Genomic DNA, 13,464 nt, shown 5'->3' on the forward strand with positions numbered 1-13,464 from the left:
AATAGGCAAATTCTATAAATAATAATTAAATGAAAAGATGTTCAGCTTCAGTCAATGTAAATTTTCAAATAAACAAAATCATTAAAACTATAGTAATATATAATTCTTTTCTTTTTTGAGGGTTTTTTATTATTAATTTTTAATTTACAAAACAAATATTGTAAAGTGGTAAATACAAGATCCCATTTATCCCTCAACCAGTTTCCCAACGAGCATCTCATATCAGTGCATTTGTCACCATTAATGAACCACACCCAGCTTCCCATTTTTTTTTATCTGAACTCCTTTTATCTTTTCCATCCCTACAAGCATCTAGTAATCATCATTCTGTGTTCAGATGGAGTGTTTTTTAACTTAATATTTTATTTATTATTTATAAGATAATGTATTTTTAATTTATATCATGGTCAAAACTTAATGCCCCACTAAATAGAGTTCAACAAATAAAAAGACCATAGTTAAGCAGGAATACATGCAAGGCTATACACAATAATCAAATGAACAGATGTTCAATATATGTATATGAGTAAATTGGACATCTCTTCATATATATATATATACACACACATTAAATTTTAAAATAATCACAGATAGCTAAAGCTATAGTAGTATATACTTCTTCACAGTTTGATAAAGATTTAAAAGTTTGACAGAACACTGTATTTACAGCAAAACTGACATACAGGTAGTTCTTTCCTTTTTTTTGTTTTTGTTTTTTGATTTTTTAAAAAAATTAGCTCCCACATATAAGGGAGAGTCTTGGTCTACTCTTAGAAAGAAATAAGTTCATGGCTAAGTCATGGCAACTCACTTGGCAAATACTCATAAAAATGAGTGAGTGAATGGGTGGGCGTTTGGCCTAGCGGTTGAAGTTGCTGATTTGGGACACTGTGACTCATTTTGGAGAGCCTGTGTTTGATGCCTGGCTCTAGCTCCTGACTCTAGCTTCCTGCTCATGGAGACCCTGAGGGGCAGCAGTGGAAGTAGTTGCATTCCTACCACCCATGTGGGAAACCTTGGTTGAATTCTTGGCTCCTGACTTTGGCTTGGCCCCATCTTGACTGTTGTGGGCTTGGAGATGGACCAGTGGAAAAAAGTGCTCTCTGTCTCTCAAATAAATAAATCATTTTAAAAATCCAGTTGAAGTTGTTAAATCACCATTTTGTATGAGAGTTATATTAAATTTTTAAAGGGTAGCTATTGGCTAAGCACCCTGTCAGTGGCGTAGGCTTTTGTTGTTGTTCTTTTATGACATAGTATCACTTTAACTTGTCCTGTAATTGTCATACATCTCCAAAAGCCTGTCACTGTCATTTTGTTTAAGAACCCTTTGGTACTCCTCTAGCTATATGGCCTATTTTTATTATGGCATTATACCATGAAAATTGGTCTACTTGTCTGTTTTCCTAGCACATAGAATTTAGTGAGTAATTAATAATGTTTATTGAATGTTAAAAGAATAGTAAAGGAGGCTGGCGCCGCAGCTCACTAGGCTAATCCTCCGCCTTGCGGCGCCGGCACACTGGGTTCTAGTCCCGGTCGGGGCGCCGGATTCTGTCCTGGTTGCCCCTCTTCCAGGCCAGCTCTCTGCTGTGGCCAGGGAGTGCAGTGGAGGATGGCCCAAGTGCTTGGGCCCTGCACCCCATGGGAGACCAGGATAAGTGCCTGGCTCCTGGCTTTGGATCAGCGCGGTGCGCTGGCCGCAGCACGCCGGCCGCGGCAGCCATTGGAGGGTGAACCAACGGCAAAGGAAACCTTTCTCTCTGTCTCTCTCTCTCACTGTCCACTCTGCCTGTCAAAAAAAAAAAAAAAAAAAAAAAGGAATAGTAAAGGAAATTGAGATCTGTTATCTTCTAGCATTTACTCTTTTTTTTTTTCTTTTTAAATATAGATTTATTTATATAAAAGTAAGAGTTACACAAAGAAAGGAGAGGCAGAGAGGCAGAGAGAGAGAGAGAGGTGTTCCATCCACTGGTTCACTTCCCAACTGGCTGCAACAGCCAGAGCTGTGCCAGTCCGAAGCCAGGAGCCAGGAACTTCTTCTGAGTCTCCCACATGGGTGCAGGGGCCCAAGGACTTGGGCCGTCTTCCACTGCTCTCCAGGCCACAGCAGAGAGCTGGACTGGAAATGGAGCAGCCAGGACTCGAACTGGCACCCATATGGGATGCCAGCACTGCAACATCTGCAAGCGGCAGCTTTACCCACTATGCCACAGTGCCGGGCCCTAGAATTTACTCTTTACCATGACAATTCTTTAATGATTAGATGTACAATTTCATAGTGAGCCACTGTATTTTGTCATGATTACAATATGTTTTCTATGATTAAAATATCTTTATTTCAAATTAAGTTTTGGATTGTAAGCATTGGCTTGATTAGGCAAAAGTAATCAGAGAACTGTTGAGGTGCAGCTCACAGCACTTCCTCCAGCACCGGGGCTGCACCGTGTACAGCCTCTCTTAGGGAGGGAAGCTAGAAACTGAATTAAGAGGGTATGCAGTGAGTTAGCCTGGCACACCGTCAAATATTATTTGTTGTATCGTTCATTTAACCCATTACTTACTTGGGCAAAAAAGTAAAGTCTTTAAAAACAGGATAAACCTCCATTGGCAGCGTCATTTCTGTTTATTAGCAGGAAATGATAGTTAGCGAGGAATGGAAGAGGAGAAATTATGCAGAGAAAGCATATTTTCTTTTCCTAGATATGTATATTTATGCACAAGTGTACAGGAAATTCATGAAGTACTCTTAAATTTATGAGTTCTACTTTATGTAAACATTCTGTGTAAGAGGATTTAAAAATCAATGTGCACATTCAAATCTAAGCTGTTTGGCCAACTGTTGGTCTCTGTGTGTCTAATTTTTTGGATATTTTAGGACATGGATCTTCTGAAGAGGAAGGAGTAGTCAGCAAAAGTTTGTTTTCTTTGTATAATGAGAAAGTACTAAAGTGCTTTTTATTTCATGATCAAATATTTAACTTCTCTTACAGAAATTTCAAGAAATTGCAGAAAAAAATATGGAAAAATTGAACCGTATGGAGAAGTCACATGAACAGTTGGTTCTTGAAAATTCACACTTCAAAAACATGTTATCAAAGACTCAAAGAGAACAGACATCCTTGCTGGCAGCCTGTGCACTGATGGCTGGTGCTCTGTATCCACTCTATAGCCGCTCATGTGCCTTATCTACACAGAGAGATTTTCTCCAGGAGCAGGCCAATACTTTTGAATTGTTTAAGTTGGAAATCAGAACACTAGCCCAGGCATTGTCAACTGTAGAGGAAAAGAAGCAAGAGGAAGCCAAGATGAAGAAAAAGCCATTCAAAGGATTGATACGTGTTTTTCGGAAAGGTGCCATTGCAATATTAGCAGCAAACAGACTCAAGATCTTGGGCCAGTCGTGTGCCTCTCTTTTTACCTGGATGGAGAGTTTCAAAGAAGGCATTGGCATATTAGTGTGTACAGGAGAGCCCAAAGACAAACATAAATTTCCAAGTAAGATATTTTGTGGTTTTTAAAGTCTAAGTTTATTTAAGTGAAATGTAATGTGAATATGCTTTACAATTTCATAAAAATTTCAAAAATCATGTAAAAAATTTTCATATGTATATAATGCATGCATATGTATATAAATATATATTTTATATAAACTAAGCCTAGATTTTTTGTTGTAAACAGATTAAAATATAAAATAGCAAATATGTAAAGTTTCAACTTAAAGCACTATTATATTTGAATACTCCTTTTGCAGTGAAAGGAAGAATTTGTATAATATTTGTTTCAATTAAGTCAGCCTAAAACTACCTTATTTAAAATTAATTATTGATATAACTTAGTTTCACTTTCTATGCATCAGTATAAAATGATGACAGTCAAAAATCTGGTAAAGAATAGTATGAAAATGAGCAAAATACAAATTTTCTAACAGTTTTTTTGAACATCTCACAATTCTGAGAAAACAATGTATTTCATCCTCAACTTTCAAAAAAGGAGGCTATTAAGTAATATAAATAAAACCAGAGGAAATTTCTTTCTCTTTTTTCCTTTGGTGTCAGTCAACAGTTATATATAATTTAGATCAATCAAATCTAACATTTCTTGTAGAGTTTTCTCTACTAGGGCAATGTTCTGCAGGTGAAGTTTGATCTTTCTTAAATGGCTGTATACTGGTATGAATTTTAAATATTCTTTTTAATAATTTTTATAGCATTTCATAAATGGATTTTTTTTCCTATTTTTGCAGAACATCAAAGGGAGCAGTTACGTTGTTTACAAGCTCTCAGTTGGCTGACCAGTTCTGACCTTCTTGCTGCAATAATCAGTTCTATGGCTGAATTACAAGAAGTCATTAGTAAAACAGGTATGGTTCCCTCTTTTATGTCCTTGCAAAATGTAGTTAAAAGCAAATGTCGAGAAATTCTGTATGATACTAATTCACATAAACTATCTAGGAAGAAAATGTATTTGTTCTCATCACAGAGAGATTGTTAAATCTGTATGTAATGACATAATACATGAATGAGAATTTTGATGGCTCATTTTCTTTTTTGGTAGAGAAAATAAATGACATTTCAGGGCAAATGTTACCACCTATTTTTTTTTTCCTTTGTTATCTAGTTTTCCTATAGAAAGCTCGTCATTAGCTCTCTTACTAGGTAACAAATGCAGTGTCCTTTCAAATGTTTTGGCCTTTCTTCATTTCGTTTCTGCTCCTGGCTATAAATTTCAGAAGCTTGAGTAATAACTTAGCCAGTAGAAAATTTTTCTCTCTTGTTTGATGATGTGTTTTGATTTTTTCCAATTTATTTTAGAGTTAATTTGAATATCTGCTTCTTTCTACCACATGTGGAACCACCTATACTAAGTGATTTGTCAACGTCCAAAATTTAAGTTTATTTTTTCATGACTCAGATTGTACGATATATTTGTGAAAAGTTTAATGAAAACTAGTTTCTCTACACTTGAAGACATATTGGTTTACAGTTACTTACTGATTAAGCTATCTCATTGAACTAATTATGGCCATTTCAGACCCATTAATAGTAAAAATAATATAATGGACTGTTGAGATTTGCTTAATGAAATGTTGCAGGCATAAATGAGATGATCATTTGAGATACAGGTTAATTCTTTGTAAATATAAACCAGTCATTGTGATTTCAAATATCTAATCATAGCCTCTTCTAGAATGGAAACTTACCACAAGGATTGTTTTTAGGTGTGGTCACTGATGTTGTTTAGCAGTACGTATATTTAATATATTGGAAGAACTTAAGCTACTAGGTTTAGAGTCTGAAATAATACAAATTAAATATATATTTTAAATTTTATAAGTTATAAAAATTCCATGTATTTCGTATATACAGATTTAGGAACACAGTGATACTTCCCTCCTCCACATCCTCAGAATTTTGATATTACAACTTCAAAGTGAAGCATTTTTCAAAGACGTTAATAGCTCTTACATTATTTTAACAAACATGATTTGTGTTAGCCTTAATTTTTTATGTGTATATATGGACACTTAAAAGTACATTTGGTTTCTTAAGATTTAATCTACACTATCAATTTATATATTTTTCTTATTCTGCTATATATACTGAAGGAGATAAAAGAAAAATATGTGAATTGATCTGGGCCTCTAGAAGGTATGCATGATGATTATAGAACAAGAATGACAACTCATGCACAACTTTAGGCCAAATGGAATACAGTTTTTTTTTTTAAGATTTATTTATTTATTTGAAAGTTAGAGTTACACAGAGAAGGAGAGGCAGAGGGAGAGAGAGGGGTCTTCTATCCACTGGTTTACTCCTCAATTGGCTGCAACAGCCAGAGCTGCACCGATTTGAATCCAGGAGCCAGGAGGTTCTTTTGGGTCTCCCACGTGGGTGCAGGGGCCCAAGGACTTGGGCCATCTTCTACTGCTTTCCCAGGCCATAGCAGAGAGCTGGATCAGAAGAGGAGCAGCCTGGACTTGAATCAGTACCCATATGGGATGCCAGCACTGCAGGCAGCAGCTTTACCTGCTACGCCACAGTGCTGACCCCTACAGTTTTAAATGTTGTAAGAAACCTTAGAAGGTACAGCAGAATGTGGACTTGTGGAAGGGGAGCCTTTAGGATAGAAATGGTCATCTAGCTGGATCTAGAAAAATAGTAATTTAGAGAGGAGAGATGACATTCAGATGATATACTTGGTTTAAGCAGAGATGCAGAGGTGGGAATAAGCATAGAGTGGTTGTAGATATTAAAGAAGTAAGAGTGTAAATCCGTGCCTAGCGTGCCTGGCTTTTTGATGGTGATTAATAAGGGATATTCTTATTATATTCATATTGGAAGAAAGGTATATTACTGGAATGGAGTCAGACTATTGTGGTTTGGTAGAACCAGTAATCCTTCTGAGCACATTCTGAAAGTCGCCACTTGGAATATTTTTAGAGTTAAAATCTTGACAAAATTGTTATTTAGACCCCTCAAAAATATGTCTGGGTAAGGCCTAACAAGTAAAGGTAGGGCCAGGATGGTATCTTTAAGTGTTTGCCTTCCTTAAGGAACCTTTGATGTTAGACTTGATTAAGCCTCTAACAACCTGAGGAAAAAGTAAGTTTAGAGACATTTATTTTTAGGGGAGATTTTCAATGCTTGTTGGTTTAGAAACACTTAGGGAAGAATAAGTGATTGTTATTTAGAGGGATAGAATAATTGATATATCAGAATCATGAGGAGTGGTGAAAAGGATTAGATCTTGACAGGTCGATAATTGAGTATTATGTGATCAGTACAAAAATTATTAGTGTGGACCTTGTATGTAGATAATTTGACCATCTTAGATATATATAGAATAATTCCAGCCGGCACCATGGCTCAATAGGCTAATCCTCCACCTTGTGGCGCTGGCACACCGGGTTCTAGTCCCGGTTGGGGCGCCGGATTCTGTCCCGGTTGCCCCTCTTCCAGGCCCACTCTCTGCTATGGCCCGGGAGTGCAGTGGAGGATGGCCCAAGTGCTTGGGCCCTGCACCCCATGGGAGACCAGGAGAAGCACCTGGCTCCTGCCATCGGATCAGCGCGGTGCGCCGGCCGCAGCACGCCGGCCGCGGCAGCCATTGGAGGGTGAACCAACGGCAAAGGAAGACCTTTCTCTCTGTCTCTCTCACTGTGCACTCTGCCTGTCAAAAAAAAAAAAAAAAAAAAAAAAGTTAAAAAAAAAGAATAATTCCTTTAAACATAAAGAGAGGTTTATTATCTTTTCCAGATCATGTGCTTTCAGTTTTAATTGTGTTCCAGTAGTAGAATTTTCATATATTCTAGCAGAAAGGATGGGAACATATTTTTAGATACTTAAAGTCTGTGAGTGGTTATCAACAGATAGTAGAGTAATGAATGTAAAGCCATAATAGCTTATATAGTCACTGTTGAGTTTCTGATTTAAGTGCCTGAATAGCCTAAGTAGGTAAGCATTATTATATAGTAGAGAGAACATTAGCTTTGAACAAGGCAATTTGATTTTGTATCCAGCCCTTCTAGTAGTCAGCTGTATGAAACTGGGCAACTTATTTAATTTTACTACATTTCAGATTCTCCAGCTAAAATGAAGATAGTAGTATCTTATTCCTGGCTCTTTTTGGATTTAATGAAATAACATTTGTGGAACATTTTATATAGCACCTGGTAGTATAGTGAGTTCTTTAAAGAACAATTTTTCTTTTACCACCAATCTCACCATGAAAGTATTATATGACATCAATGAACACACACACACACGTACACACACACCTCTATAATTTGAATGCTACTAATGATTAATTTTCTATACTATATTTGTTGTAGTGCCCTATAAGGAGGGCAACAGTTTAGGTTTAAGCAGGAATTCTACTTGGCTTTGAATGCTGATTCTGCCATCAACTGTGTGTGATCATGAGTCAGTTGTTTAAATTTTTTATGTGCTGAGTCCCCCTGCCTTTACTTTAAATTTATTTACTTATTTGAAGGTAAGAGTTACAGAGAGAAAGAGAGACAGACACACAGAAGAGTGATGTCTTTATCCAACTGGTTCACTCCCCAAATGGCTGTAACAGCTGGGAGTTGCCCAGGCTGAGGTCAATAGCCAGGAGGTTCTTCCTGGTCTCCAATGAACACTATCCATAGGTAGTTTGGATATTTTTATAATATTGATTCTTCTAATCTATGAATGTGGAAGATTTTTCTGTTTTTGTTTCTTCTAATTCTTTCTTTAATTTTTGTCATAGAGTTCTTTGACATCCTTGGTTAAATTTATTCCAAGGTGTTTAGTATTTTTGTAGCTATTGTGAATGGCATTTATCTTAGAAGTTCTTTCTCAGCCATGGCATTGTCTGTGTATACAAAGGCCATTGATTTTTGTGTGTTAATTTTATATCCTGGGGCTGGCACTGTGTCTTGGCAGGTAAAGCCACCACCTGCAGTGCTGGCATCCCACATGGGCACTTCTTCGAGTCCTGGCTGTTCCACTTCTGATTCAGCTCTCTGATAATAGCCTGGGAAAGCAGTAGAAGATGGCCCAAGTGCTTGGGCCCCTGCACCTGCATGGGAGACCCAGAAGAAGCTCTTGGCTCCTGGCTTCGGATTGGCGCAATTCTGGCTGTTGCGGCCATCTGGAGAGTGAGCCAGCGGCTGGAAGACCTCTCTCTCTGCCTCTCCTTCTCTCCATGTAACTCTGACTTTCAAGTAAATGAATAAATCTTTAAATTTTTTTTTTTATATCCTGCCACTTTACCAAACTCTTTTAAGAATTCCAGAAGTCTCATTGGAACTCATAGAAGAGTTTGGCAAAGTAGCAGGGATATAAAATCAATGCACAAAAATTAACAGCCTTTGTATACACAGGCAATGCCATGGCTGAGAAAGAACTTCTAAGATCAATCCCATTCACAATAGCTACAGAAACAATCAAATACCTTGGAATAAACTTAACCAAGGACGTTAAAGATCTCTACAATGAGAATCACAACATCTTAAAGAAAGAAATAGAAGAGGATACCAAAAAATGGAAAAATCTTCCATGCTCATGGATTGGAAGAATCAATATCATCAAAATGTCCATTCTCCCAAAAGCAATTTACAGATTCAATGCAATACCAATCAAAATACTGAAGAAATTCTTCACAGATCTGGAAAAAAGTGATGTTGAAATTCATATGGAGGCATAGGAGACCTCGAATAGCTAAAGCAATCTTGTTCCACAAAAACAAAGCCAAGGCATCACAATACCAGATTTCAGGATATACTACAGGGCAGTTGTAATCAAAACAGCAGCATGGTATTGGTACAGAAACAGATGGATAGACCAGTGGAACAGAATAGAAACTCCAGAAATCAATCCAAACATCTACAGCCAACTTATATTTGGTCAAGGATCCAAAACCAATCCCTGGAGTAAGGACAGTCTATTCAATAAATGGTGCTGGGAAAATTGGATTTCCACGTGCAGAATCATGAAGCAAGACCCCTACCTTACACCTTACACAAAAATTCACTCAACATGGATTAAAGATCTAAATATACGACCCGACATGATCAAAATATTAGAGAACATTGGGGAAACCCTGCAAGATATAGGTACTGGCAAAGATTTCTTGGAAAAGACCCCAGAGGCACAGGCAGTCAAAGCCAAAATTAACAATTGGGATTGCATCAAATTGAGAAGTTTCTGTACTGCAAAAGATACAGTCGGGAAAGTGAAGAGGCAACCGACAGAATGGGAAAAAATATTTGTAAACTATGCAACTGATAAAGGATCAATAACCAGAATCTGCAAAGAGATCAAGAAACTCCACAACAACAAAACAAACAACCCACTTAAGAGATGGGCCAAGGACCTCAATCGACATTTTTCAAAAGAGGAAATCCAGAGGGCCAACAGACACATGAAAAAAAAATGTTCAGGATCACTAACAATCAGGGAAATGCAAATCAAAAGCACAATGAGGTTTCACCTCACCCCGGTTAGAATGCCTCACATATAGAAATCTACCAACAACAGATGCTGACGAGGATGTGGGGAAAAAGGGACACTAACCCACTGTTGGTGGGAATGCAAACTGGTTAAGCCACTATGGAAGTCAGTTTGGAGATTCCTCAGAAACCTGAATATAGCCCCACCACATGACCCAGCCATCCCACTCCTTGGAATTTACCCAAAGGAAATTAAATTGGCAAATAAAAAGCTGTCTGCACCTTAATGTTTATTGCAGCTCAGTTCACAATAGCTAAGACCTGGAATCAATCTAAATGCCCATCAACAGAAGACTGGATAAAAAAATTATGGGATATGTACTCTATAGAATACTATATAGCAGTAAAAAAAACAATGAAATCCAGTCATTTGCAACAAAATGGAGGAATCTGGAAAACATCATGCTAAGTGAAAGAAGCCAGTCCCAGAGGGACGAATATCATATGTTCTCCCTGATCAGTGACAACTAACCGAGCACCAAAAAGGAAACCTGTTGAAGTGAAATGGACACTATGAGAAAGTGACTTGGTCAGCCCTTGTCCTGACTGTCGATGAACTACTTAATACTTTATCCCTTATAATATTTTTTTTGTTCTACTTAATACCATTGGTTGGCTCTTTAATTAACACAAAATTATTCTTTGTTGTTTAAATATAACTGAAAAGTGATCCCTATTAAATATAAGAGTGGGAATAAGAGATGGACGAGGCTGGTGCTGCAGCTCACTTGGCTAATCCTCTGACTGTGGCACCGGTACCCCAGGTTCTAGTCCCGGTTGGGGTGCCAGATTCTGTCTCAGTTGCTCCTCTTCCAGTCCAGCTCTCCGCTGTGGCCCGGGAAGGCAGTGGAGGATGGCCCGAGTGCTTGGGCCCTGCACCCGCATGGGAGACTAGGAAGAAGTACCTGGTTCCTGGCTTAAGATCGGCGCAGTGTGCTGGCTGTAGCAGCCATTTGGGGGGTGAGCCAATGGAAGGAAGACCTTTCTTTCTCTTTCTCTTTCTCTCTCTCACTGTCTAACTCTGCCTGTCCAAAAAAAAAAAAAAAAAAAAAAAAAGGAGAGGGAGGAGATGTAGCTCAATCGCACTTGCCCCAAATGGTAGAGTTAAAACCGTGCCATGGGATTCCAATTCAATCCCATCAAGGTGGCATGTACCAATGCCATCTTACTATTTAAAGTGATCAGTTTAAGTTCATAATTCAACAAAAAGATAGGATTAAGTGTCAAAGGGATTACATAAATAAGACCAGTGTCTGCAAATAATAATTGATAGAATTAAAAAGGAGAGAATGATCCTACATGGGAAGCAGGATACACAGAAGACTCATAGAATGGCAAATGCCCTAAACAGCACTCTGGCCTCAGAATCAGCCCTTAAGCCATTCAGATCTGGCTGAAGAACCCATGCGCGTATTTTAGGCATGGAAAGCCAAGACACTCTGGAAAAAAAAAACCTAAATGAAAGATCTCTGTGAGTGAGATCCCAGCGGAAAGAATGGGCCATCAAAGAAGGAGGTACCTTTCTCTGAAGGGTGGAGAGAACTTCCACTTTGACTATGACCTTGTCTAAATAAGATTGGAGTTGGCGAACTCAAAAGGCTTCCATAGCCTTGGCAACTCATGACAAGAGCCTAGGGTGATTACTGACTCCATAAACAAGAGTGTCAATTGTTAAGTCAACAACAGGAGTCACTATGCACTTACTCCTCATGTATGATCTCTTTCTGTAATGTGTTGTACAATGTGAATTAATGCTATAATTAGTACTCAAATAGTACTTTACACTTTGTGTTTCTGTGTGGGTGCAAACTGTTGAAATCTTTACTTAATATATACTAAATTGATCTTCTGCATATAAAGATAATTGAAAATGATTCTTGATGTTAATGGAATGGGAGAGGGAGCAGGAGAGGGAAGGGTTGCAGGTGGGAGGGAAGTTATGGGGGGGGAGCCACTGTAATCCATAAGCTGTACTTTGGAAATTTATATTTATTAAATAAAAGTTAAAAAAAAGAAAAAAAAAACGAATTCCAGAAGTCTTTCAGTGGAGTCTTTTGGTTCCCTTATATCGAATCATGTCATCTTCAAATAGGGATAGTTTGATTTCCTTGTTCCCAATTTGTATCCCTTTCATTTCTTTTTCTTGCCCAAGGGCTCTGGTTAAAACTTCCAAGACTATATTGAATAGTATTTTTGAGAGTAGGTATCCTTGTCCATTTTAGTATCTTAGTGGGAATGCTTCCAGTTTTCCCCATTCCGTAAGATGCTGGCTGTGGGTTTGTTATAAATTGCTTTGATTATGTTGAGGAATGTTTGTTCTGCACCCAATTAGTTTAAGGTTTTCATCATGAAAGGATACTGTATTTTATCAAATGATTTCTCTGTCTCTATTGACATAATCATATGGTTTTTGTTCTTCATTTTGTCAATGTGATGTATCACATTGATTGATTTGAAAATGTTGAATCATCCCTGCACACCAGGGACAAATCCCACTTGGTCCAGGTGAATAATCTTTCTGATGTGTTGTTGGATTCAAATAGCTAGTATTTTGTTGAGGATTTTTGCATCTTGTTCATCTGCCATATTGGTCTATAGTTCTCTTTCTCTATTGTTTTTTCTGGTTTAGGAATTAGAGTATTGCTGGCTTCTTAGGCTTCATAGAAGGAGTTTGGAAGGATTTCCTCTCTTTCAATTATTTTGAATAGTTTGAAAAGAATTGGAGTTAGTTCTTCTTTAAATGTCTGGTAGAATTTAACAGTGAAACCATCCAGTCCTGTGCTTTCTTTTTGGGGAGGGTCTTTATTACAATTCAATTTCTGCCTTGGTTATTAGTATGCTTAGATTTTCTGTGTCTTCATGACTCAATTTTGGTAGATTGTATGTGTCTTGGGATCTACTCATTTCCTCTAGGTTTTCCAGTTTGTTGGCATACAACAGTTTGTAGTAATTCCTGATGATTGTGATCGCTTTTACTTCTGTGGCATCTGTTGTTACATTTCCTTTTTCATCTCTGATTCTATTGATTTGGGTCTTCTCCCTCTTCTTTTGGTTAGTTGGGCCAATGCTTTATCAATTTTGTTTATTTTTTCAAAAAACGAGCTCCTCTTTCACTGATCTTTTGTAGATCAGTGATCTTTTTTTAATATCAATTTTATTTCTTTCCTAATTTGAATATTTCTTTCCTCTTACTAATTTGGGGTTTGGTTTGTTGTTTGTGTTGATAGCTCATTTATTTGGTGCCTTTCCAATTTCTTGAGGTAGGCACCAATTGCTATAAACTTCCCTCTTAACACTGCTTTTGCTGTATCCCATAAATTTTGATATGTTGTATTGTCATCTTCATTCATTTCTAGAAATTTTTTGATTTCTCTCTTGATTTCCTCTGTGACCCACTGTTTGTACAGGCGAGTGTTGCTCAGTCTCCATGTGTTCACATATATACTCGAGATTTTTGAGTTATTGAT

At 37.5% G+C, this 13,464-nt stretch overlaps 1 protein-coding gene across 20 annotated transcripts in view; it reads left to right on the forward strand.

Moving 5' to 3' along the window:
- The window catches only part of CCDC171 (coiled-coil domain containing 171), a 395,951-nt gene that overhangs the window by 179,871 nt on the left and 202,616 nt on the right, over positions 1–13,464 (forward strand). For all 20 annotated transcript variants that reach the window (XR_011380113.1, XM_051845352.2, XM_051845399.2 and 17 more), the window contains 2 exons: positions 2,994–3,498; positions 4,247–4,363. Coding sequence is in view for 19 of the 20 variants with exons in the window: in XM_051845352.2 (XP_051701312.2) it covers positions 2,994–3,498; positions 4,247–4,363 (622 nt within the window). In the remaining variant the exon portion in view is untranslated. The remainder of the gene's footprint in view (positions 1–2,993; positions 3,499–4,246; positions 4,364–13,464) is intronic.

This window comes from Oryctolagus cuniculus, chromosome 1 (genome assembly GCF_964237555.1).
Source record: "Oryctolagus cuniculus chromosome 1, mOryCun1.1, whole genome shotgun sequence".
NCBI lineage: Eukaryota > Metazoa > Chordata > Mammalia > Lagomorpha > Leporidae > Oryctolagus > Oryctolagus cuniculus.